At 29.8% G+C, this 27,485-nt stretch overlaps 5 protein-coding genes across 9 annotated transcripts; 2 read left to right on the forward strand and 3 right to left on the reverse strand.

The window, feature by feature from the left end:
- Nucleotides 1-27: 27 nt before the first annotated feature.
- Nucleotides 28-2,153, reverse strand: LOC145759581 (KIF-binding protein-like). Its single transcript, XM_082573433.1, has one exon. The coding sequence runs from the start codon at nucleotides 1,981-1,983 to the stop codon at nucleotides 247-249; it is 1,737 nt and encodes a 578-aa protein (XP_082429559.1). The 5' UTR covers nucleotides 1,984-2,153; the 3' UTR covers nucleotides 28-246.
- Nucleotides 2,154-2,443: 290 nt separating this feature from the next.
- LOC145743686 (protein FAM228B-like) lies at nucleotides 2,444-5,133 on the forward strand. The gene is made up of 8 exons (XM_082561722.1): nucleotides 2,444-2,458; nucleotides 2,590-2,720; nucleotides 3,139-3,255; nucleotides 3,355-3,468; nucleotides 3,545-3,739; nucleotides 3,848-3,988; nucleotides 4,350-4,516; nucleotides 4,674-5,133. Exons 2-8 carry the CDS (start codon nucleotides 2,637-2,639, stop codon nucleotides 4,885-4,887), a joined length of 1,032 nt encoding a protein of 343 aa, XP_082417848.1. The 5' UTR covers nucleotides 2,444-2,458; nucleotides 2,590-2,636; the 3' UTR covers nucleotides 4,888-5,133.
- Nucleotides 5,122-17,883, reverse strand: LOC145743656 (uncharacterized). Of its 5 annotated transcripts, none has more exons than XM_082561688.1 (20): nucleotides 17,655-17,883; nucleotides 17,297-17,437; nucleotides 16,894-16,923; nucleotides 15,950-16,113; nucleotides 15,392-15,503; nucleotides 13,224-13,322; nucleotides 12,755-12,895; nucleotides 12,039-12,149; nucleotides 10,693-10,788; nucleotides 10,296-10,359; nucleotides 9,729-9,842; nucleotides 9,478-9,545; nucleotides 9,208-9,321; nucleotides 7,251-9,058; nucleotides 6,794-7,072; nucleotides 6,565-6,671; nucleotides 6,334-6,495; nucleotides 6,160-6,271; nucleotides 6,003-6,088; nucleotides 5,122-5,870 (listed from the first exon to the last, which is right to left on the reverse strand). In XM_082561688.1, the coding sequence occupies exons 1-20, from the start codon at nucleotides 17,782-17,784 to the stop codon at nucleotides 5,711-5,713; spliced, it is 4,098 nt and encodes a 1,365-aa protein (XP_082417814.1). In that variant the 5' UTR covers nucleotides 17,785-17,883; the 3' UTR covers nucleotides 5,122-5,710. The 5 variants fall into 5 exon arrangements, with proteins under 5 accessions (XP_082417814.1, XP_082417805.1, XP_082417822.1 ...); XM_082561679.1 differs by having other exon boundaries at nucleotides 12,039-12,152; XM_082561696.1 differs by lacking the exon at nucleotides 16,894-16,923 and having other exon boundaries at nucleotides 12,039-12,152.
- Nucleotides 17,884-19,501: 1,618 nt separating this feature from the next.
- On the reverse strand, nucleotides 19,502-23,705 carry LOC145753432 (beta-secretase 1-like). The gene is made up of 8 exons (XM_082569846.1): nucleotides 23,389-23,705; nucleotides 22,677-22,916; nucleotides 22,316-22,494; nucleotides 21,840-22,041; nucleotides 21,353-21,523; nucleotides 20,934-21,089; nucleotides 20,633-20,728; nucleotides 19,502-20,298 (listed from the first exon to the last, which is right to left on the reverse strand). The coding sequence occupies exons 1-8, from the start codon at nucleotides 23,587-23,589 to the stop codon at nucleotides 20,167-20,169; spliced, it is 1,377 nt and encodes a 458-aa protein (XP_082425972.1). The 5' UTR covers nucleotides 23,590-23,705; the 3' UTR covers nucleotides 19,502-20,166.
- Nucleotides 23,706-24,682: 977 nt separating this feature from the next.
- On the forward strand, nucleotides 24,683-27,383 carry LOC145750450 (ras-related protein Rap1-like). Its single transcript, XM_082566527.1, has 7 exons — nucleotides 24,683-24,694; nucleotides 24,973-25,174; nucleotides 25,604-25,677; nucleotides 26,246-26,339; nucleotides 26,526-26,654; nucleotides 26,772-26,991; nucleotides 27,173-27,383. Exons 1-7 carry the CDS (start codon nucleotides 24,683-24,685, stop codon nucleotides 27,381-27,383), a joined length of 942 nt encoding a protein of 313 aa, XP_082422653.1.
- Nucleotides 27,384-27,485: the final 102 nt, after the last annotated feature.

A 27,485-nucleotide genomic window follows, 5' to 3' on the forward strand; every position in this document is an offset into this window, starting at 1 on the left:
TTAGTTTAAAAAGTACTGGTACTAATTTAAGTATAATTCACTAGCGTCATACTTATAAACACATGTATTATGCTTATACAAAGGTGATGCATTACTACAATAAAATTAAACAAAGTGGTGCAAAGCTCAAAAACAATATAAAATAATAATTGATTAACAGTTTAATTTAAAAATATATGTAGGAAAATATTTCAAAACAATTTAAGACTAAATTAAAATTAACAGCATTTTTTAATGTAAATGCATTTATCTCATTAATCTGTCCATTGATTTTGGTAAAATATCAACCATCTCTTTGCAAATCTCAAACTCCTCCTTCACACAATCCTGCGCATCTGGATTACTTTCCACATAATTAGTCACCCAACTGTATTGCATCAAACTCTCCTTAACATTTTCTAGTTTTTCCATTGGGGTAGTAGCCAACAGCTTGCCATGAAGTCTAGCAATGTAAAAATGGGCAATAACTGCAGGTCTTTCTTCGTCTGCATCAAATCTGTCAGGAAATTCCTTTCCAGGCGCTGTGCGAAGAGTATCTAGAAAGGCCTCAAAATGCTTGATACTAGATCGGGACAACATATTTATTTTCTTCTGGGTGTGGCTATTTGCTTGCTGACCACTTTCATTCAGAATTTTAATCTTTAGATCCATCATGTCGCTATAGGTTTCGGCCAATTCAAATTCCAGTTGTTTGCAAATGGCTAGGTAGAATTGTGAATTCAGTTCTGACTTGACTGAAAGAAGAAGATCAATTCGCCTTTTGTGCATCCTGCATTTTAAGTCATCACTTTTTTCAAAAAACAACAAATGTTGGTATAAACGACTTATATCTTGGTTTAATTCAACATGGTCAGTAACAAAACCATCTAAAACAAAATAATTCATCGCTTTAGTAGCACGTTGTTTGCCAATCAAAAACACCCTTTTTGCTTCATCGTAATTCGAGCAAAACTGATGTGGCAACGTTTCTTCAATAGATGTCACTTCGAGAGGAAATCTATTAAATGATTTACCATCATCACTAGGTATTTTATTACTGGCCTGTTCTTGAAGTGCTGGGTCTAAACTACCAACATTATCAGAGATTCTGTTTTTTGACTCTGTGAGTAAAAAAAGACAATATTTTACCCAACACCTTGCAATATCTGCCACTCTTTCAGCAGTTTTTTCATCTTCGTTTTCAAGATTACTGGTATCATCTTGCTCTTCATCTAATTTACTTGAAATGAAATCAGCACAACAAAGGCAATGTTTTGCCTCCTGAAACTGACAATTAGATATGAAATACTGGGACAAACAAGCACAGTTTAGTGACCACTCGGAAGGTTTGTAGGACTTTGTTTTTAACTGGCGTCTTAGTGTTTTCATGCAATAATCAGCAGATACATCATGCTTGCCTTCATTTTTATACACCTGTGCCAAATAGTAAAGTGTGTGAACATATAAATTTTTAAAATATCTTTGTTTTTCTGATTCAGTTGCCTTTACAGTAGAAAAATGGTCATCCAATGTGTTTGGGGAATCGTCAGATTGCTTTTTAAAATCTTGGTACAATTTTTCAGAGTTTTTTAAATATTCGCCAGCTTTTTCAATACCCCAGTCTCTTCCAGACCAGACAATGCCAAGCTCATTGTAAGTTGATATTAAGACTGTTATTACACTAGTTTTCACCAAGTCCTCCTCTTTAAACAGCTCCAGCACATTGTTAAGTCTCTCCTGACCTTCTGGTACTTCTTCTGTGTACAAATAGTTCACACCAAGCTGATATCCAACTGCAGATTCCATTACACGCAGATCAAAATCGTTGTCATGCATTTTTCTTGCCTTGTGTACCACATCGTAAATCTCTTGAAATATGCTTCTTGCTTCATATTTTGACTTAAATGGATTATTTTCAGGGTCATTTTCTGTGGTATTTAACTGCTTTGCTGTTTTGTATTTTTCGCACAAATCTTCGTATATGTAACTTTCAAAGTAATTCATGTTCAATTTGTTTAAACGCAGGTATTTTTTTAAATAATTAATGTGAATTGCCGATAGAAGCAATTATGTCTGTGTGTGTTATACCATAAGTAAATCAGTTATAGTTACCAATTTAATAGCTTCCTGGCAAAAATTAACAGGTACTATTAGCTTGCACTTATAATAATCAATATGGCTCTGTGTTCATAAATAATAAATAAACAAATAGAATACTACGCATGATTTGTTTCAGTCATACGCAACCATAAAGATACAAAATAATAAAAACTGTTATACTAATACAAAGTACTAAATTGTAAGATTTTTTATTACATCTAACAAAATTACGTTTTAAGTACCTTAAGTTAATCTCTATAATCCAAAAATTAATAATTGCAAATCCAAAATTGGGCAAAATTAATAACTTTACGCTAGTGGCGACAGAGTGCGATAGCAGAAGCAAGGTTTCTACAGCAACCAATGTACACAAGTAAAGGTAAACAATATTCGTGATTTAATTTTTCTTATTTTCGTTTTAGGCTTATAATCTAGTTAAAATTTTATTGCGTTAATAATTAACAAAATATACAACGAAATGTGGTGTAGTAATTAAATTTTTAATTATAGTAAGTCTGTAGTTAATACACTACAAAACTAAAGACGCGACAACTAAAATGAAAAAATCGAAGAGCCTGGATGGCTCTATTAAATTTTATTCATCAAACTTAGGCGGCTTATATCAAGAATATGTTCCAAATGTAAGTATTAAACTATGATTTATATTTTATAAGTGTTTAATTGTAGTTTTGGTCACTTTTTAATTTTCACCAACTGACCAATCTTAAATTAAATACAATTGATGTTTAAATATTATTTAGTATTAAAGTAAGCAACAGTCAAATTCACACTCTAAACATAAATTAACAAAACCCAGACCAGGAATAAAGTTGGCCATGCAAATTGAAGATATTGTTGATCTGTTAAGTTATTACTGTTCACTGTCTTATTAACAGATTAAAAAATTCTAAGACCACGCCTTATATTGAATCAAACACAAGGGTGTTATGTCACAAAGATATTTATAAATTAATATCCTTAAAAATGCACAATTAAAAGAAATAACCTAGTGACCTAAATCAAAGTTAAATCACTTCTAGTAAAAAAAAGTATTTTAAGGTGTCAAGTGGAAACCAAAAAATCAAATCAAGGCGTTCACATTCAGGTTCAAGTGGAAACAAAAGTAGTAGAACTTCATCTGCAATATCCAGTCAAGGAAACAGTATTCATATAAAGGTAAGCAATATACTTACAGTGTACATTTACCACACTTGCATTACTGTGGTTATAACTTAAAAATAAATTAGATAATGTAACCTTGCAATCTTTGTAAAGGACTGGATTAACCAAAAATCTTTACACCGCATTCGAGAAGGCCATAGTGCAGAAACATTCGAAACCCAAAAAATGTACAACACTGTTTTAAAAAATGAAGAAAATTTTGTAAAGGTATTTAAAGAAATTAAATGGATATTGTTTAGTAAATTTTTAACTCTGACCTGTTTTCTAAATATGTATTTTTTAGGGCATTGATGAGTTCTTAGAAGAACATGATCTTCTTAGTATTCGACAAAAAGAACTTTTATATAAAAGGTGGCAGGAACGTGTTTATTATCCACTCAGAAAACAAATCGAAAAAACCATCGAAAGTGAATTTCATGTTGTTGACAAGCACAGAAGAAAGCAGCATGTCAATTATATCAACTATAAAAATTCCAAGGTAATTAATTTTATGAGGGAGTATGAAATATGACAACCCTTCAACATTCAGTTAATAATTTTATTATCCTGTGTAAAAATGGATATAGTAAAAAGACCACATTTTTAGGGTGATGTTTTCCTTGATACCATATCAGCAACAGAATACGACCCTCTCACATTGCGAGATAAGGCCTCTTTAAAAGTCACATCACCCAGATTAAATGACCCACTTCTTCTTGAGGAAAGGAAACGATCCGACGAAGACAAGGTAAAAATTTGATCAATGTGACCTGAAGTAATTTTCAATAAGGTTCTTGACCTCAAGTTTCGATATTGTGTGTCAATATAATTAAGGGAGGCAAGCGACAACTGTATCACTAATTTTTTTGTGTAAAAGAAGAAATTCAATATGTTGTGTGTAACTTAATCAATTGTAAGATTTGTCCATAAACAAAAGAATGATCAGTGTGTCACTTTATTGTTTTGTTATTTGTAACATTTGGCATACAATTTCATCCCATTGTTTTTTCATTATTAAATTTCAACAGAAATTTTAAAACTTTTCTATAAGAATTCTGGTTCTATATGGCTTCAATATCAATTTATTTTTTGTAAAAAATATTCACTAGCTTATTGTTCAATGTGAAACCGACCTAGTGTATTCAAATGAACAAATCAAGGCACTGAAACTACCAAAATCCCCTCTAGTTCCACTTGGAAGACGGGAAACCAATTGCTCCACCTGGTTGGCAATGCCTTTAAATGACATTGACAGTCCAGAGCATTTAAGAAGCAGGTAAATTAATTAAATTTATGGACATATATTTTTCAAGCATGTAAAGTTTTGGCAAAAACTTTACGTTTGATCTGCCAATTATTTTTTTGATGCCTTCTAAATAATTTCAAATATTTTAATTTATGTTTGTGATAACTCATATACTTTTTTTACACAGGCATCGCATGCGTAAAAACTTTAAGCAAACCTCAATTACTTTCCCATGCCCAAGCGATCCCGCAATTTACAAAAAAATAGTGGACAAAGAGCTTGGATTAAAGAAGAAAAAGGCTTTCGAAATTCCCTCAACAATGCCCTCACAGAATATTTTAGAACATTCAAACCTTCCGTTTTTGCAAGAAAAGCGAGTTAGATTCAGAACCCCCTGTTAATTGCTTAATAATACACAATTTAATTTTATTGTATACTTATTTTCCGAAACATTTAAGTATTTCTCACTTTATGAATTGTATTTAGTTTACTGTGCCAAACTTGGTATTAAATTTACTGTGCCAAACTTATCTAAATTCGTTCACCATAGCTCACTGCTTTGTAGTTATATGTTTAGGCAATAATGAATAGTTTCCATTTGCCAAACCTAAACCATTAAAAAGCAAATAAAAATCGAAAGTTAGCAAAATCTATATTTTTTGTTCTTATTTTTTGACAAAATATAAAGAAAGGGCTTTGTAATTAAAATCCTATTTAACTGTTGTTAACTTTTAATAATCAAAGTGTTAATTTTTTTTAAAATTTAAAACAATTGGCAGATAGATGATTTAATTGTACGGTCAAAATCAGTATCAGCCGTGAACACTAGATATGCATAAAGCAACGAGAGAAAAAAACAAATAATACGGAAGAACTGCAACATAGAAATTTTAAAAATATACAATTTCATCTAAAACATTGTTATATAAAATGATATATCCCTTGTAATAATTAGTATGGGACAGCATCACCCCCGCGAAAGCAAACGATTGTACATGCAATGTGCACCATTATAAATAACACAATCACTAAGTAATTAGTCAGAAAAATAAAATAAAAATACTTCAGCAAACTAGATAGAGTTTGACATAGAATTGCTTTTATTAAGATCTAAGTATTATTTGTTGATGTTTGACAGTGGCCATGGGTGACACATAATCAATGTAATATACCATTTGGTATGCATACAGAAATAATTCATGTTACAAAGACTGTATTGTGTCATCATGTAGTAGAGGGTAAGGGTACCATTATTTGTTCATTAGAATCTTTCTCTAAAATATTATTGTAACGCTCGTGGGAAGTTATCTCACCATTGGGATCATCACCATTGGGTTTGTTAGTTGTGTCATTTGTTTGGTCATCACCCAGAGGCCCAGGAGAACTTAAATACATAGAAATGGTTAGGTTGAACAATAAAAAACCTTTAAAACCTCAATAATTTTGTTAACAGGCATACAACTTTTAACAGGTAAAAGGTTAGGTATTTATAAACACTATGGTTGCAACAACCTACCTTCTTAAAGATGCATTTGGACTGTGTCCTGGTGTAGTCTGTGGGGAATCCCCTCCTCGTGTTCGCCTCATAATCATTTCTAACCTCTAAATTTGTCAATCAAATATTAAATAAAAAAAATTTTTTTTTGTATTAAAAATTTTTGAGTTAAGTTTACCTTTTTTCTGGCCAATCTTTCATCTTCCTTCTTCTGCGCGATTTGATCTCTTTCCATCCGAGATCGCTCTGCCTCATCCCTGGCTTTTTGTTCCAACTTTTCTTTTTGTAACCTATATTAAATATAATAAGTTGCCAACGTCTGTATAATTAACATTATAATCTTAAACTCTACCTGATAACTTCTAGTTGTCTCCTTTCCACCTCCTTTTTCTCTTCTTCTTTTCTTTTATCCTCTTCCTCCTGCAACCTTTCTTGCTCAAGAGCTTCCAGTCTTGCCTCTTCCATCATTCTTCTTGCATCTTCCGCTCTTCTTGCCCTTTCCTCTGCATCCAACCTATATTGTATAAAAAAGATTAGCTATTTGTAATACATTTATGGTTAAGTTAATGTTAACATTGTTTACCTTTGCCTTTCTTTCTTTTCTTCAAGCTCCCTTTCTCTTTTTTCTTTTGCCTCTCTCCTTTTCGCAGCCAATGCTTCTTTGTAGGCCTGTTCTTCATCGGTAAGCTTCTAAATTTGCAAAAAATAAATAACTGCAACAACCTATTACCGAAATATTAAAGAAGATATATCATAATCAATAAAAACACTTTTAAGCTAATACACTTGTGAAAAAAAATCTTGTTTCATACTTTTTGTTTTTTCTTTGTTTGGTTATTTCCATTATTCGGTGATGTTTCTGGTGCCTTTGCAGCTTCAGTTTTGCCATTTACTCCATTTAATGGTGAGCTCGCATCTGTTTGTGGTTCTTGTTTTTCTACAGTCACAGGTGTTGCTACATTTACTTGCACAGCGATATTTTGTTGAACTTCAATTGTATTTGTTTGCTGTATCCCATTTTCCTTTAACCCAACATCAATTATTTGTTCTTCAGAAACAGGTTTAGTATCAAGAGAGATCAGTTCACCAACCTGGACAAAAAAGATTAACAAAAATTCTTAAACAATTATATTAAATTATCACATATTTTTAAAGAGTAATTTTTCATAGAAATAAAAAGTATAGGCACTAATGGTAAGCCCAGATCTTCTTAATTAAAAATTATATATATTTAATTCTACAATAACAATTTTTTGTTTTAAAACTCACATCAACACTGGGTTCCACCGCAACATGATCCAAAACTTGTTGATTTTCATTAACATTTTTTTCTGCTTGCACCTCATTTTCTGACCAGCATTTTTTGGTGTCACTCAAACCTTCCACTAAAATTTCTTTAGCGTTCTCTTGTTTTTGTTGAACTTCTTGTTGTGGTTTGTTATCTTCTAATGAAATTAATTCCACTTGAGCTAGTGGAGTTGTATTTTCATCACCAAAATCAATAAGCTGGTTTGATTCCTGGTTTTGTTCGTCTGTTAATTTGATCTCCGGGATTTCTGAAGTGCTCTCAACTGTAGACTCATCCAAAGAATCTTTTCTGATCACATCAAATTTCTCATTATTTTGGCCGGTAACATTTTCCTGATCTTCTTCTACTAGATCGGACTCCTCAACTGAGTGTTGTTGCTCGGACTCTGGTTGTAGTTTGTCAGCTTCTTGCTGTTCCGATTCAGGTTGTTGCAGTTGCTGTTGTATGTCTGTGCTTGTTTCAAGACTGCTTTCAATGGTATCTTGTTGTTTCTGTTCAGCTTCGGGCTGTTCTTGGTCAACATCTGAATCAGATTTTTGTTGTTGTTGATCTTCTGTTTCTGATTGTTGTTCTTCAAATTTAGGTTGTGTTATTTCTAATTCAGATTGTTGCTGTTCAGACTCTGGTTGATCTTCCTCTTGTTGCTGTGGTTGTGGAGTGTCTGATTGTGGATATTCAGGTTCCACATTTTCTTGTTTTTGTTCACTTTCGGGTTGTTGCTCGATCTCTAACGAGTCTTGTCGAACAACTTGTTGTTGTTGCTCTGACTCAGGTTGTAGTAACTCTGGTTCTTCTAGCTTTAACTCCTGTTTGGGTTTTTCTTCTTTCACTTCTAACTCATTTTGTTGCAAAACATTTACATTTTTATCTGCACCAGGTGTTTGCTGAGCCTCCTGCTGTTCAAATTCAGTTTGTAAATCTTCATTCTCATTTACTTCAAGTTCCATGTTAACTTCTTGCTTTTCGGGGTTCTGGTCGTCTAGATCTGGTTGTTTTTCCACAGTTTTGGTTTGTTTTTCTTCAGGTTCATCATGTTGCTGTAAAGTTTCAGTCTGTTGTACATTTATTTCAGCCTGTTGTACATTTATTTCAGCCAGTTGTGCATTTATTTCAGGCTGTTGCACTTCTGTTTCAGGTTGTTGCACTTCTGTTTCAGGTTGTTGCACTTCTGTTTCAGGCTTTTGTACGTTTATTTCAGGCTGTTGAACTTCTGTTTCAGGTTGTTGTACTATTGTTTCAGGCTTTTGTTGTGCAATTTCAATTTGTTGCTGCTCTTCTTTAGGTTGTTGTTGATCTACTACAGCTTGTTGTGGCACATCTTCAACACTTTGAACAACATTTTGTGGTTCAACAATAATCTGTTGTGCCGTTTTAGGCTGAGCATCAGAAGTATTAACCTCTGCTTCTAAAGAAACCAGATTAACTGCTGGTTCTGACTGTGGTACCTCAGGTTGAGGTTCATTCTTAACTTCTTCTTGCTTTGTTTCTGTGGGTACTTGTGATGTAGGTAGCTCATTTTCAGGTTGTACTTGTCGATCTTGTTTTGGTTGATCAACAGTTTTAGAAGTTGATTGTGTAGAATCTGTTGGTTTTTGCTTCACTGCTGGCTTTTTAATTTTTACAGGCCCAGATTTTTTCTCTGGTTCTTTTTCTTTTTTAGGCTTTTCTTTTTTATCAGCCTTTTTATCTTTAATTTGTGGAGTTGTTTTCTTATCCTTTTTCTTCTCTTCTTTTAATTTTAATGCGGGAACAGGCTTGTTTTGTTTTTCTGTAAAATATAAATTAAAATTAAACTAGATCAAATTTTACCAAAAAAATTATGTTTTAAATTAGTATCAAAAAAATTACAAATATCATTTTGTCTCAAAATTAATTTATTTTGAAAATTTTAGCAAAAATAAATTAGTTTTCTCTTACCTTTTTCTGGAGTTAATTTTTTGAAAGTTTTAAGAAGTCGAGAACCAGGTGAAGTGGTTGGTCTTAAAGTTTGTTTTATTACTGGTGTAGTTTTCTTACTTGGACGTGGCTCATCTTAATAAAAAATATATGAATATTACAAAAAAGATTATAAACTACTCCTTAAATTGTTATTTGTAACTGATATTATAAATATATACTTTTTATATGTTAGCAACAAAATTTTTTAACACATTTGGTTAAATATTGTCTTACAGTTAGTTATCCTACCTTTAGGTTTGTTGTTATTAGTAGAACCTGAAATGTTGTTATCTGAAGAAGCCTTTTTCATTCTTGATCTATAAAATAGTTAATAAGACTTTAAATAAATACGAACAAAGATGATCTAAACATAATTTTAATCCGGTTTCTAAATATAGTTTTTAAAAAATAATATAGGTATATACTGTAATAGTTGATTCATAATATAAACACAATTTTATATTATAATATAAACAATATTTTATATTATGAAAATTTACCTGAGATGAGGAGAACCAGAAGAGATAGGGGAAGAAGCACTGGAAGAAGACTTACCAACAGCCGGACTCCTGGATGTTCTGGGTCGATGACTTAGAGGAGTTACATCAGTTCCCCTAATAAATTTAATTTCTTTTTCAAAAATTGTAAAATTTTTTTAGTTTAGTTTTGGGTTTAAATTTTTTTATACAATGGGTTTTAAAATTAATTTTAAATGTTGTACAAAGGCAAGGTAAAATATAAGTAACTGAACTAAGGCGATTTTGAAGATTTTAATGAAGTTTTTTATTGAAAAATAACAAACTAATATTATATATTGCTTGAATGTCAATCGTTTCAATTGCTTTAAAAAAAAGTACATAGAATTTATTTTCTTAATTTAAATTTAAAAAAACTAAAAAAATTTGTTGTAGATTTGTTATATAGACAATTGCGATAAGTATAATACTTTAACAATTCTATTTTATAAAACATAATGACAAAACAATTAGTTAGAATTAACAAGGACAATTAAAAAGCTGAACAATCACTCTAATTAAAGTGTTAGTTCTAGTTAAGTAGATAAATACCCTGGAGTTGTAGCAGTCTTTGTTGCTTTACGATCTATGCTTCTGCTTCTTTCACTATTTACACCTAGATAAAAAAAAAAGGAAATTAATGTCAAATTTTTAATTAAAAAATAAAATAACTTTGATTATAAATTTAATACATAGAATTCAAATATTAAATGTATTAAATTGCGGTGAATTTTAAATTACAAAATGTGACACCGTTTTTGACACTGTGGTTTGATATATGTAATACTTAAATGCGCAACATTAGTCTAAAATCTAATTTTAATGTTGTACATTAGCAAAAACATAAATGTTTAAAATGTTATACATGCACTCACATAAAATCAAATTAAAAAAGTGGTTCTAAAATTAAAAAAACAACAAAAAATTTTAAACAAATTTGAAAACCTACCATCTGGATCTGGTGTTTTATGTCTAGCAATAGATGCCTGGGTGGGTACAAGCAATCGTGGACTAACACAGCTTGGATCAGTTAACTGTGGGCTCCCTATAATTTATAAAAATTTGTAAATTAAAATAATAAAACAAATTTTTTAATATAAACTTGAAATTGTGTGACATGCTGTAGCAGTGTACTTAAAAATATACATAATTGCTTTATTTAGTGAAAGTTAACCTTACATTTTATACAAAACTATTTCATTTAAAATAGGCCAGCAATATTAGAAATGTAAACAGTAGTTTTAAATCAATATTATTACACCCATGCTATTAAGGTTAAAAAAATAAAATAATAAAATAAGTAACAGTATAAGATATAGTCATGCAATTATATTGCAAAACAATTTGAATATCATAATAAATCATTTTTCCTAACAAGTAGTTTTAAAACAATGATAATTATTACAGTCCTTTGCATAACTACCAGTTTTATAACATAATTGCAGTAATGCTGTATACTAAAATTTAACTAATATTAGTAGTGGATTATTAGTGATAAACAAAATGTAGGCTGCACTCAATAGTTAACCTTTGTTAAATATATTGATAAATAATGGCAATTCCCTGGGGACAGTATACTGTACATGCTGTTAAAGAAAACATGAAATTTAAGTCAATTTTAATAAAGGGATAATTACAACATTAAAGAAATGTTATTTAAATCAATAAAAATAAACACTAATAAGAAAAGAAATAAAATAAATTCAATATTTTTTTACTCTTGGATTAAAAAAAGCATGCTTACCAAACAAAAATTTAAATAGAACTTGAATTTTTGTTTTTTATATTAATTTTTGCTGAATATGACCATAGCCTTTATACAACATTTTTAACATAGCTGGTTTAATGACTATAGAGTAGTGATATTTAAAAGTGAACAATAAGTAAATAGGTCAATATTGACTTACAACATACTTTTTAACAGATCTAACAAAATCATAACTATAACTAGTTACCTTGTAAAATTTTAAACTTCTATTTTTTATATAAAAAAAAAAGTTTAAAAAAGGTGAACTAATACTAGCCCCCCATGCTTTCCTTTTATACATTAAAAATAAAAAGAATATAAAAAGATTTGCTATGCAAAAATTAATGACCAAAAAAAGTTTTTTTTGTAATAGGTAAAATAACTCTAGTTACACTAATTATACGACAATATATAAATATACATCATAATTTTTGCCTTTTACTTCTTTAGCAAGAAAAATTAACATGCTGCAGCGTGGTATAAAAATGATAATGATATTTAACCCACATGCATTTAACTAACAGGCTTCACATGCCAAAAAAAATTACTCTTTTTAGCAGAAGAGGACCGGCCTCGTTTTTTAGGCTTGTCACTACTTTCAGAAGGTGACCGAGGGCTTTTTACTCGGGTATCAGCAGATAAATTCCGTCTGCCCCGCCCTGCTTTGATTTTTTATGAAAATTGATTTAGGTTATATTAAAAAAAATTTCTAAATTAATGGGGCTTGATCTGAAGCATTTTGAAAATCATTTTTTAAATATACAGCTTTATGCTACTGCGTTTTTAAATATTTTTGCTATTGCTATGCATTGCATTTAAATGATAAGCCAATTACCTAATTACCTACAACCACCCGCTCAGGTTGAACTAAAGCTTAAATTAAAATTACAAGTAAAAACTACAAAAGTGACCAATTAGCTAATAAAAAGTACTTTATACCAAATATTTTCAACCTTGCTTAGGCTATGTAATAAAGCTCTGGCGTTTAGAGAATAACCCAAAGCTAACATAAATTATTCAGAAAATGTTTACCACAAAAAAGTCAAAGGTTAAACAAAATATCAATACAAAATCAACTCCAGTCAAGTTACACTATTATAGCTCTAAAACATTTACTTAAAATAAAAAATAAGATTTAAATTAACCTAAAAAATTATAATGTTTTTATACACCATTAGGACCTTTAACATATAACCACTGAGCTATCTAACAAAAAAGTGGATAAATTTTTTTTTATTTTTAATTTAATTTTTTCAATAAATACCTGGTGAAGCAGGTTTACTCGAGGGTGAGTTATAAGATCTTAACGCCGAGGCAAAAGCCATGTGAGTTCCACTAACGACAAGTGGACTCTTCGAAAATCGGTCAGAGTCAGTTGCAGCATTGCCAGTGATAGGTGATCCAGCTAAAAAGTAAACAAAATAAAATGATAAGTAAATCATTTTCCAAAAAAAAAATTGGGCTCAAAATGTAATTTATGGCCCATACAATTTGTGTCTAATGGCACAAATGTAAAAGCCATTAATAGGCTGGCTATACAAAGGGCTTAGAGGGCAGTTGATTTCCAAAAAACTTTAACAAAAATAAGTAGCCTTCAGTAAATTTAGTGACACGGAATAAACAAACTCTATTTAAATCACTCCCTAAATACAATTGTTAGTGTTAAAAATCAATCAAAATTAAAAGAAATGAGCAATAAAGCACAAACCATGCAACTGTTCAAATTACTTTACCGTTAAAGCTAGGGTCAAAATAATTGCAGGGCGAAGGCGCAGTCCCAACGTGGGTCGAAGAGGGAATTTCCATAGAATAGCCCCCGGAAGAACCCATGCCTAATAATGGTTAATTCAAACATGCAATTTTATTAGTATTAGCAAACTAGAAAATTTTTTTGAAAAACGGTGAATAAAATAAATCAAAATCAAACAGTGTTGCATTAAAAGTTTTAAAATACAAATTTAAATAACATTATATGTTTTGTTACTTATTTATTAGGCTATACAAAAAATGATAAATTATTTCTTATAAATTCAAAATTTTTTAACTATTCAGACAATATTCATTAAATAAAGTTACAAATTCAATTTGGCCACAATTAAAGAAAAAATAAATCACTGTGATTGTTTGCAAAGCAAAGTAAGCAAAAAACAGATTGAAATGTTTAAATTAAATCATGTTTGTAAAGCACAGGTTTAAACTATAGAGTTATAAAATACATGAACATTAAAAAGCTTGTTTGTATAATAAACAATGGGTTACGTGTCAATATTTTAGTAATAAGTTTAAGAGCCTTTTCACATTGGTTAAATCAGCCAACCATACATTTAAATCATGGCTTTGGTTTACAACAACCCAGCATGTGGTTAATTTAGAGTTTTTTTGGCTATGTTTTGTTATATGAAGTGGCCATAATATTAGAGCCTATAGCATAAAAATCAATAACAAATCAATAAAATTGGAAACATGATATTAACATTGCTATTACAATTACGTAATAATCTACAAGCAACAACATGTCAGTTTAGGCATCTACTAATACCACAACACAATACACACAAGTTGTTGTTTGCTTAACAATACCCTATAAATAAATCCACAACTTACAAGTCAATGCCATCTATTAAGCCATATAAAAATAAACACGTGTCTTAAGGGCCTTTAACCTGGCCTGAACCATCATTAATCAATACAAATCAATATTGTGCAGGTTTACAATAATATTACGCTTTTTTATTTTTAATGACCATTATATATATATTTAATTCTTATATGTGTAAACAGTTTTTTAGTAACTTAAAACTTTTATGTAACATTTTTAGAAGACAAAGACTTGCATCATTATGTTTTGTTAACACAATGTTTTCATGTTAACAACAGGTTACGTACAGTATTTTTCCATTGTGTTGTACACAAATTTCCATTGTAAAGTTTACCATAGAGTAACAGGATAAGTTTGATAAACAAAAAGCTTAAATTTACATTAAACATTATTTTAGGAAATGTTATGAAAAAATAAAACCTAACAAATTCCCTGGCAATAAAATTATCTGTAAAGTCATGTAAGTCAATCAATTTTATAATGTTAAACAAACACTTTAAGGTTAAAAACCGTGAATTTATAGAAAAACTAAAATCAATAATTCAATATGTTACCGGTAATATGTTAAAAAAATTGTTTACAAACATTATTTGACAGGAACCTTAAATTTCATAAAAACATCATAATCCATTGTACATAAGCCTTTCATGAATTTTAATCAAACATTAACTTATTTGTTGTGGCCTCCTTAAGTAATTATTATAATAACATAAAGTGTACACCCTTTTATATTTTAGATTAATGCCACTGTCAATGTGTTAAATCAGAAAAAATTACAAAATTAAAAAAGCAGCGGTTTTATCTTTTTAAAGCACCAATTTGTGAATTAACAAATTTAACTATTTGTAGCACGAAATTCAATCTGATTAAGCCCAGCATTGACAATGACACATATATGTCAACTACAAATTATGTTTTATGAATATCCTGATTATAAATTTACAACATATAGATAGAACTACACAGGATTGCACCATATGTAAATCTACACTAATGATGTTAAAAAATAATATAATATTTTGATTAGTCTATATGATAAGTAAATCATAATTTGCTACTATTGGTGATCAAAAGGGAATATTACTTGGTTGTATTAGTGATAAAAGAAATTAGTTTAAAAAAAGTTAAACTAGAAACTCGTGACTTTTCACACCAATGTTAGTTGTCACGTTTCCACACGATGTTTGCACACTCTCACAGCAAACCACACACACAAAATAAAGTTGAGCCCACACTTTGTGCACAAAATAGGTATAGGCAATTACATGATGAAAAAGGGTAAAAAAATGATAAAATGTTTACCTCCAGAACCCCATGACCATCTTTTAGTTCGATCCACAGATGAAGTTCTCTTTTTTCTCATTACTACGGTTGATTGCTGTTCAGTTTTTGCTACAATTGCTTCAGCACGTTTCTAACAAAATTAGGAAGATTATTTTTTTTTCATTTGAAACCGATAATTTTAAAATCTTTTTAAAACAGATATATATACTATCTGATACTGATAGGTAGCCCAAACTTTGGACCTAACAAATTAAAATATTTTATAAAGTTTAGGCTAATTTTGCTAGGCCTATTAACTTTAAATTATTGTTTGATAACCTATCTTGCCACTTTCTTTTTAAAATGTTTAAAAAATCAACAACATTTCAATCTTATCAATACTTCCTCTTATTTTCTACTTAAAACTTAATAAATGTGGCTATTATAAGTGTAGCACTTATCACATGATTAAATGACTAAAAAACATGATTTAAATGTCATCAAAATAATAAAAAGTAAAATTTTTCTATTCATAGTTAAATGTCTTCACAGAAATTTTTTTGCAAAAATATATTTAAATCACTTTAAGTATTTAACCTGCTCTTCTGCTACTTGCTTCTTCTTCCTTTCCTCCACCTCCTTTCTCCTGTTCTCCTCCTTGGCTTTGTTCTCTTCCATTCTCTTCTTTCTTTCCTCTTGGCTCGTTTCCCACTTTAGCAGTGCTTCCTCTTCTTTTTGTCTTCGATTACTTAATTCAATTTCTAAAATTTAGAAAATATGTTAGCTAAATGAAATTGGAATGAAATTGAAATTTTTTTATTAGTCAATTTAATTCCTTTTTTTTCTATTACTAATAATGTCTTTATTGCCAAATTAGAAACCTACTAAAATGTTTAACTTTTAACATATATTGCCTAACAGTGAGAAAAAAATACAGATTTAAAATGTGTTCATAGAGTTTGTTAAAAGTCTGTTAAAATTTTGTTGCAACATGACATGGGTTTATTGTGTTATAAATATGCAAGCAATAATGTTAAAAAATTGCAACAAGATTTCAACATTTTTAAAAAAAAAATTAGTTTAATATAAAGGTATTTCATGCTTAATTTCGGAAAGTTTCAAACACTTTTTTTTAAATAAACTTTTTTTGTAGCAGTGGGCTATTAAAATATATTTTATTAACAGCCCAAATGCCAATGCACTTAGTATTAAGTAAGTGATATAAACAAGTTTATCATGTTTTTTATGAAGTGCAATAAAAAAGAAAGATGATTATTAACTAAATGGTGGCCAAGCCGAAAAAAAACTTAATTGTAAAATATCAAAAATATATATTTTGTTTAAAAAAGTTAATAATGATCTGTGCATAATAATCATATTTAAAATTTAAACATAACAAAAAATTTTTAATGCTGTAAAAAATGTTTTAATCTTTAACTTAAAATTTAAACCTTGCTTTTTGTTTAGTATATGCCTATATACATTTTTATTTAGTAGCTTTTTAGTTAATGTGGAGACATGCAAACTTGCTTAACACAAACCTTTAACTTTGCCAGTTGCCACTTCTTCATCTTTTATTAAAAGAAAATATAATTTAACCAAGTTAAAAAAAATAATTTTCAAAATAGACGAAAATTACCAATACAAAGTACTCCATAGACATCATCAGAAAAAAATTTTAAACAAAATTTACCAAACTTTCAGAGAACAATATAATAAACTTGAGCATTTATAAACAACAGTAACATAACCTGTGTATTAAGCAACAAATATTTTTTAATAAAGTTAACAAAAACACACAGCAAAAAAACTTAAACTAATATAAACCTAAAAGTAGATTATATTTTAACAGCTGTGCTAAATTATTCAAATTTACTCAGACAAAATACAGCTTGTTTAAACAATTTAATCTCACAAAAAATGGTTTGTTATTGGACTATTTACCTTGTTGTTTTTGCTGGTGTAATCTTCTTTCTTTTGCGATTAAAAGTCGTTCGTTTACAGAGGAAGTTGACCTTTTAACTTTGGATGCATCAAGAACAGGTTGGGAATACGGAGCTTTTAAATATTTTTGTGAGCTATGGCCTAACAAAAAATAATTTAATAAATTAAAATAAAACTAAATTGAATTAAAGAAAAGACGTTATCAGATTTTAATATTTAAAACAGGCCTATTTATTTTTTACATCTAGGCTATATACATTTGAAAAAAAATGCCAAACCAAGAGATGAAAATACATTATAAGGATTTTAAAATTTTTTGCATTATTTGTAAATCTGCTTTTTCAAAACAAGTTTTTACCACTTTCACTGCTTGTTGTAGAATGAGTTTTGATATCACCAGAAGCAAGATCATTTAAAGGATGGCTATCAGGTGTAAGATTGTTTTCTGTTTTAGGCGTCACATTACTTTCGCCATTATTTAGATCCATTTTTTAAGTAAAATTTGCTAGGTCAGTAGGTCCAAAATGATACAATAATATTATATTATTTTACATTGACATGAATTTAAAATTACAGTTTAGTTTCTTCTATCTAGTAAATAAAAGCATAATATGTTAAGTTTAAAATTTATAAAAGTAAAACACGCCACCATAAATGACGCATGGACGTGTAAACCAAAATCGTGGTATGGTGCACACGTGGTCACGTTTTTTACGCTTGCACGCACAAGATCTTGCCAAAAACTGCCCTACTTTCCAGACTGGGTGGTACCTGGCCACTTAGACCTGGGGATTCTTTTTCAAAACAGATCAAACTGCCAAATAATGTGAAGAAACAAGACAATTTACAATAACATAAATTAATTCAATTTAAAAAATACATAAAATAGGTTAACATCTAACAAAACTTGGAAGCAAACTCTACCTTAAATTTAACAGGCAGACAGGTTAAACAGGTTTTAAATAAAGTCTGCACGTCAGTCGTTATTCACTACGTGCTGACGTCTATTTATTGCTAATAAAGATTTCTGTCTATCAAAAATCACAATTATTATCTAACACAACTAATTAGTAAATATACGACAAATAACAAACATAATAATTATGTTTGTTAAAAACATTTTGGCTACGTTTTAACCTTTCGTCATCAAAAACTGAAGTCAACTGATTTTATCTTAATGTGGATGTATGTAAATCGCGGAGCGCTTAGCACCAGTCCGTGGAAATATTTTATTTTTTTGTTTTTTTATCTAAAAATAATTTATTTAAATGTTGTTGTTTTGGCACTGGTAAACTTTAATGTCCTTACTAAAAAGTAATTTAAATTTTTAATTAAATGAGACAATTTAGAAAAACAGATAATCTTACGTAAAAGGCGGAGTGCATGAGCGGATAGCAAAGCGCGGAAATTTTGAGTCACCAGTTCGAGTGACGTCAGCTTAATACTAGAAAACGTTCACAAATTTATTTAGCAAAACAAAATCCCATTCATATTAAGACCTTAGCAGCCTTTCCTACTTCGCACACAACTAACCGGCAGCGTGGTGTAGTGGTAAGATCACTTGCTACACCACCATGAGGTCGAGGGTTTAATCCCCACCGCTCTCATGGTGTAGCACTCTGAGTAAGGCCCTATAAACGGTATAAACTCCTGCTGAGCCAGCACTTAATTAGCAGAATAATTATTGGGCAATTATAATCTATATAATATCCCAAACTGCTAAAGGCAACTCAAGACTGTGTCGGAGTAACTGATGTTACAATATGTTTAGGTCGCGCATTCGACCTTCCCACATCGAGGATAAAGATATACACTTTAACAAACGGCGTAAACCTACCAGTTGCCTCAATCTTTGTTCTACTTGTCTAGTAAAGTATGTATTTTTTTATCTGGGACGAATAACTTTGCAAATCTACCTAAGCAAACTGTACAGGAGAATTTATTTACTCCCTTTTGTCAACTTCTAAAAACGCCATGCACCCCACGGAAAGGTCTGCGTATTACACACGTCCTCTTTTAGGAATCTATACGTCACCTTTACGCACAAACAATTGTTACAAATAATCTTTGGTTAATTTTTTTTAATTTTATCCGCTCTATGTTTGAACTAAGCCTCTTTTTGCTGAATTGTGATGCCCCAACAACTTGTTTTGTAGCACTATGTAATAGTCGCCCTAAATTAAATAATTAACGAAAACGTTTACAAGACAACAACAATTTATTACAAGGCACCAGTGTGCAACAATTCAAAACTTTATAGAAATTTGCATAAAATGTATTATATTCAGAACTTATTGGTAAATCAGTGTTTTTAATAAGACCAATATAAGTAGTTTTAACAATAGAAAATATTAGAAGTTGGTTGTTAAATTTTAATGATTGTTAAATAAAACAAAACTAATGGAAGAAAGGCAATATTCGGATTATCATAAAATAAAATAAACATGCAACATGAAGAATAAGCGCAACAAATATACAGATAAGTGTTAGATTTTGCTAAGGAAACAAAAAGGTTAGTAAAATAATAAAAAAGTGAAAAAACAACGTTATTGTTAATTCAATATGAATAAAAATGTCATTATAAAAAAAACACAATATAAAGATTTATAAACTGATTTATATTAATAGTTCAACAATTTTTAGTAAAAAAATATAACTATCATTACTGCACAATCCCGAAAAAAGGTAAATGAATATCAGTTTGCAAAATAATAAAATATTACAACTTTAGCACTTTTACTGCCATTAATTTATATAAGATATATTTCGAAAAACCTATAAAAATGTAAGTGCATTAACTTCCTATTAAAAACAGTAACCATTTTTTAAAATTAATGACACATGTTGGTATAAAAATTGTCTTCACGGAATTATTGAATGAGTTCGGTTGTATCTGATAACTCGTCTTTACCATTTTTAGAACTGCAATAGTTATAACCGCAAAGAATGATTACTGGTATAAAGCACAACATTAGAAGACCAAGTACCACATAAAATATGATCTGTAAAATTAATTATTTAAAAAGAAATATACCCCTTTTCACTGTTTTAGTAAAATAAAAAGATATGGCTTTATGTTGAATTGTATTTTTTTAAATAATTAATTTGCAAATGGTAACAACCTAAAAAAAAAATTAAATTGCTGTTTAGTGAACTAGTGATGTGTAAAATTTAAGAAGATTTTCACTTGAATTTTGTGTTTACAGTAAATCGAAATAAAAAAAATTCCCAAAAATTTGATCACTGCTTGGTTTACATATTTGCATACCATGGGCTTAAAAAATGAGGCCTTTACATTTTTGTAAACTATTTTAAAGAAATAAAACATTAACTAACCCTCATTGCGTGTGAGTTGGATTCAGCAATGTATCTACAGTCTGTTGCATTTAACCACCCATTTTGACTCTTTATTAGATCTAAACTGCTATCAATCTTTAAAAAAATAAAACAAATTAAAAAAGACAGCTTAATAAAAAGATTCTATGCTTATTCTAATTATACATTCTAATACAAAGTTTTGTAAGTAGACAATAATTTTTTTTAAAGTAAGTTTTAATATGCTATGACAAAAAATTTTGATTCTGAACTGTAACTTACTATGCTTTAAAAATTTAACACAATTGCAACAAAGCTTTACCCATGAGCAAGTTGATGGCGAGAATCCAATTCTCTTGTTGTCTCTATCAAACACAACATAATATTGTTCCATTACAGTTGTGCCCAATACTGTACCAGTTGTTGAAGGATAAATTGCAAATCGATAGCAAATATTGCCTTCAACAATACCTCCAAACTAAAAATATAATATTGAAATTTAATAATATAAATTTAGAGAAAACATTATGCTTTGTTATTATTAGTAATCATTTTTCAATTAAAATACTTTCTTTTAATAGGGTTTTTACAATTTCAATGGCCTACTAATTATTAAACAAATCCTTAAAACAATAAGCATATTTTACTTTAAATATTTCACTAATGTTTAATATAGTTATTCAAAATAAAAACTTGCCATCTTAAATTAAAAGCCTACTTACTGTATATACAATGTATTACCTGTAGATAGCTCTGCGGGTGTATTATTAAACTAAATGTTCCTGAACTGGACTGGTAGGGAAGGTAAAATGTAATAGTTGGAAACATAGCGTAAATTGATTCAGCCGAATTCACACAATACAAACTCGTGGAATCATAAAACGTGGCGTTTAACTCAATTCTGACCATATTCTAAAATGAGCAAAAAAAAATTTTACACACAGTTAAACAAAATTACCTGAACTGTAAAAAATGTTTAGTTCTTTAACAAAGGTAACGTAAATACCCTTACAATCACTGATGCATACAAAATGTTTTTCAAGTAAAGAAAATTTTATTCTGTTCAATTAGTTAAGCCTTAGAATTATTTCTCGAACATCAATCATAATATTAAGTCATTTTTAAAAAGGAAGTCCATTATTAAAATAATAAACACAAAGTAAATTTCAATTTAAACAAAATATATATTCTTTATAAAAGTGAGGACCAATAAATATTTTTTACATACCTTTATTGTGTTAACAACCACATTAAAAACATCAGTGGGCAATCGAATGTTGGTGGTGCCACTATCAATAATACTTTTGTCTTTGTTAAACTCTGTGCAAGGCATGTTAATAGTCATGGCTCCCACTTTTATTGCAACAATGACAACCTCATAATACCATTCTTTTACTACTGGTGTCCATTGTATATCACCTTCTCCGAGACTAATAACAAAGCTTAGTAGTTTAAATTAGGAATTCTCATTTTAACTGTAGCATATTGTAAAGGTAATTACAGCATGTAAAAACAATATATAAACAGCATTGTTTATAACTGCTGATTTGTCATTTTAAATTTAAAGCGTTTGATTTTGCAAATTCTTTCTGTCAGCAAAAAAATTAAATAAAAAGGAAATATGTAATATTATACTCTAAACATTAAATTTTAACATAATAATTAAGAAACAATGTTTGAAACATTAAAATTCCAAATATTTACCTTGTATCACTACTTCCAAGAATCAAGGAACCCTGAATATTTTCCTGGCTTTCCAAAGAACACAATTGCATGGAGAAAATATTTGATATTTTTCCTTTTACTGTAAAGTAATCAAAAACAGACAAAAAACCTGAACCTGTGGGTTGAACCAGCTCAGTATACCCAAGACCCATGATACCCTGTAGTTTTAACATAAAATATATTAATATTCAATCTACTGGTATGTAATATTTTTAAAATAATCTCTAGTTAGTAACAAAATAACCCCTATAAAGTGGTCTTTATAGGGTATTTTATGCCCTTTAAATAGTCTTAAGTTATAACAATTATATAGCATTGTTAACTGTGTTAAGTTCCAAACCTCCCAAATTGTTCCATTTATGAAAAAGTTCCTGGACTTTGTTATTTCTGCAAATGGAACACTAGCCATCTCAGTAGTCAAGCCAGCTTTTGGTATCGACATTACATCTGTAACCATGTGGCCTACCCAAAAACCTTCTGTGTACCTTATGGTAAAATCAGGTTGGTTTAGATCAAGGAATGTAGTTGACTTGCTGGTATCAAAAAAATTGCTGAGAAAAGGATGGGCACCAACAGCAACCTGTGTTTGTAATATGAATAAGACATTGTTATACAATTGATTAGTTTTCTTTTTGTATAGACTAATTTTCCTAATGCTTGCTCAAAAGTTAACATGTCTACATAAAACGCATAACTTACTATTTAATGTTTTGACAGTAAAGCAATATATGCATTTTTAAAACTTTATGATATCCTAAATGTTTAAAAACACATAAACATAGGATTTTGTTTAATTGACCCTGGTATAATTGTGGTCCAATAGTTTTAGTTATTATTTATTAGGTTGGCAGTCAGTCTTAAAACATTGCATAATAATACCAACCCTTTAATTTTAGCAGAGAAAAGTACCACTAGAACTAGCATCTTAAAAGTTCTACGACAAGAAAGCAATAAGGATCCGACTAACTGACCAAAGGCCCCATAGGGTAATGACAAAGCCCTTGTTAACATTTTTATCTGCATGTAGAATGTTAAGCAGGATATCAACTTACTGCAAGTGTGCTGCTTCCGGTGTCCACAATAACCTCAACTTTTTGTGGGGGTGTGCCTAATTGAATTTCCACTGCATATCCCTCCACTGTTTTACCAAGAAGATTCGGGTCTGTAGTTCTTACAACTCTTTTAAGTGGTAAAACCAAGGTAGAACTTGCAAGCACGAAACAAAGTAGGAAGGAAAACAATTTTAACAACATGATTTTTGGGTTTGAATCGATCTATTTAAATATTAAATTCTGTGTTAAAAAGAAAGATTTGTCTTTAACGTAAGTGCTAAAACTCGACAAACTTCTTTAGATTGTTACCTTAAATGTAATAACCTAAAAAAAATAAAGTCTATAAAAAATACCACAGTCACAAACAGAAAAATAAAACAGGTTAATTTAGCACCTGCAAAATCTGAAAAATTATATTAGTTTTTACATACAATACGTCATTCAAAAAATAATACTAAACTTATAAACAATATTTAACTTTCTTTACCGTATTTATTACAATCATGTTTTTAATATTAACCCTTAGGTTTAAATAGGCTTTTGTTTACTCAACTCGCTATTTTCTTAGTGCTTAGGTAAGTATGCCAGCAAATAGAGTCGAGTGAAAACAACTAGGCAAAAGAACAAATTATGAGCGCCATCTAGCGTGATTAAATATCACGTTTTTAATCACTATCAAGACATTGCTATACTATTGATTAAAATTTAAAAACGTAATACCTTCCTTTTATTAATTAGTAATTAGTAATAATTAAATTTTGTTAAATAAAGGCTTGGAGTGCATTATGATATTGTACAACATACTAACATTTTAGAACTTAGTTATAAGAAAAAAAAAATTGAAGCATTAAATAAATACCGACCAGATACGACGAAATTGACAGAAATAACGGATGCTGTTGCACACGACTTAGTTTCTTAGACATCACGTAATAACAATTCCACAACCTAGCATTTCTCCGCTTTTGTTATCGATTTATTATTTTGGCCTTGGTATTATCAACCGCATATCTAACTTGACAGGCTAAAGAAGCACAGCCCAACTAATCATAGCCATCACACGCAGATGTGTCAATTTGAAACACTAATCACCAATGGTACAGCGCACGCCTTTACATTCAAATAGGATTCAAGTGGGAAACGGGTATTTTTAGCAAAAAACAGTACACTCGGTATATAAACAGGGTATTGAATATTTCTTTAGTTTAACTGCGCTTCGCTTGATAAAAAACGCCGTTTAAGACAGTTTTGGAAAGTTTAGAGATCAAACGATTTGTAAGTAGACTTTTGAAGAATGTCAAGACGGGTAAGGTTGTATTTATTTTACTGGCTTTTATAATAAACTATAAAGTAATCACCCAAAGTTTAAAAATATAAAGTAATCACCTAAACCCTAGATGTATAGAAATTCTAAATAACCAAAATTTTAAAAAATAGTCCTATTGAAACAATTAAGCATTGGTTGTTTAGTTATTGCAATTTAAAACTGTAAATATGTAAAGTATTGACATATTTATAGCGCAACATTTTTTAAAGTGCCTTATTTTTGAAACAACAGGATTTACACTAATTTAAATGTTCAAGGTTTCAACCAACGACTTGCCCTTACATTCAATCGCAATCCTAGGCGAACTGAGCGTCGGGAAATCCGCCTTGTGTCAGAAATTCTTTCACGCTGGAGTGTTTCACCCAGCTCCGCAAAACACGACACCAGAAACTTGTCGTTGTGATGTTGCCGATGTATTTGAAAGCTGCGAGGAGTGCGTGGACATTAATTCGCAAGAACGTAAGTTCAATGTTTACACAAATATAAGTAATCTACACTTCAGTCAGGTATATTTTATAAGAATAGGTAAGTATACATTTCACATACGTTTTAAAAAAATACATATGTTTAACACAAATATTCAAGTCTTATTAGACACAGGTGCTTGTAAGATTTCTTTTACCAAATATTTTTTTTAAGAGAACCAATGTTAAAACTTAATTTGTTTATTATGTGAATTGATTCTTAACGTAAAAAAGTCAACTTAGTTGCCTAAACATAAAGTAAAATACCGGTATCCCCACCAGGCTCAAGTTTCATATTGAGATTGGGACTTTAATGATTATTATTAATGTTTTAATTATTAGTAACAATTACTTTAGTCCTATTTAATATAATACTAAACCGTTTACAATTGCTGATTGATTATAGGCTAATATATATTTTTAGATCACATTTATGAAAGGCCGATAACTGTCAAGGGCAAAAACAGTAGAATCCGAATATTGGACGTTAATACGGAGGTAGGTTTAACACAGGCTTATATTTAATTATATTGTGACTTAGGTGCCTTATACATCTGAAATCGATTTTCGAAAATGTAATTGTCATGTGCAAATAAAAAAACACACTCAATAATAATAAAAGCATCAATTTTATATATATTAAAGCTATCTATGAATTCTGCAACATTTTTTAATCAATAGATAGAAATTTTTATTACGTGAAAAATTATAATATTAAAAATGAAAACTTTTGCGCTACGTTTTTGATCACGTGACCCACGTCCCTGGCAAGCATCAAAATCTGACGCAAATGACCCTCGCGTTTTTTATTGTCACCAAAGTTTATTTTCGGTTGATTAATAACGCTTTGGTTTAAACAGGCACGCAGTATAAGTAGGTTTATGTCTATGCGAAAAGATAAGGCAGGAAATTTGTCTAATTTATTACTCATCAAAACGCGCTTAGTGTATACAAATACATGTTGTTACCCATTTAAACTCACTGCCAATACATATATCACCCAACTGGTAAATTCTTACTATTTTCTGCATTTTTAACGATTTATAATTTTAATATGTTATAACAGAGGCACTTGCTAGAGCAGGATGATGGAGGTTTGGAAAATCTTGATCCCTACCTGAAGACAAGTGACGGACTCATAGTAACGTATGCTGTTACAGGTATACCTGCTAAGAATTATAATTTTTAAACGCATTAAAAACTAAAACAAGCTTTACAATCGGGTATTCGAGCTTTTAATTCACAGAAAATAAAACAATTTATAACACGACGAAGCGCATAATACCATTGAATTGTAATTTTTTTATTTTTTTTTTTATCTTTGTTAGTACACAAATTTGTTTTAGATCGGGGCACATTTCAAACCGCAATTGACATTCTCAAGAAAATTAATGAAGTAGAATCAGCCTCAGATCACGTGATCCTTGTAGGTAACAAGTGCGACCTCGTGCGGAAGCGACGTGTTGCAAAAAAGGGTAAAAAAAGAAAAGAAGTTGTTTTGCTAAAAAAATAAAAATAGTCAAAGTTTATTTTAGAAACTCACGCGAACCTGTTTTATCTGAATTTACTAATAAAAATTTGATAATTTTTAGAGGGTGATCAAATATCTGAGCGATACGGAGTTGCATTTATTGAGACTTCTGCTTCCTTAAACCAAAACGTCGACGCTATGTTTCAAAAAATAATTAACAAAATTCAATCTGACAAAAAGTCAAAAACACGTTTAATAAACAAATCTCAGAGCATTAAAGGTGCCATCAAAATCGAAAAGAAGCCACTACGGAAAAGAATAGCTCGTTCTATTAACAAAAGGTATTTGCAATCTTAATTTTAGTATAAAAAATTAAATATTTTGAGAGTTATATATTTGAAGATGATTTTATTTAAACGTATATGCACATCATTTAGCAGGAGCAGTAAACATTGTATTGGCACAATGTCACATGCAAGAAAAAATATTGTACTCCAAACAACAAAACAACTTATTTTTTAGGTTCTATCGCAACACAACAAAGGTATCCGCTATTGGAAACAGCCAAACTGAGAAAAATCAGTCAGATCCCAATTGTTCGTCGTCACACGTGACTGGAAAATTAACCAATCAAAACAAAACAGGCAGTCTTGAGCCAAATATAAACTTTAAAGATAGATTTTTATCGACTACCCGCTCGAATAGAAACAGCAAAGTAGAACCCCTACCTTGACTTTTACTATATACTTGTTGCTTTTCTATATAATGTAATTAAAAATATCCGATAAGTTTATGTAAATAAAGTTAAAAAATTTTGCAGCTTTAGTTTACCATT

This window comes from Corella eumyota, chromosome 1, assembly GCF_963082875.1.
Source record: "Corella eumyota chromosome 1, kaCorEumy4.1, whole genome shotgun sequence".
Taxonomy (NCBI): Eukaryota; Metazoa; Chordata; class Ascidiacea; order Phlebobranchia; family Corellidae; genus Corella; species Corella eumyota.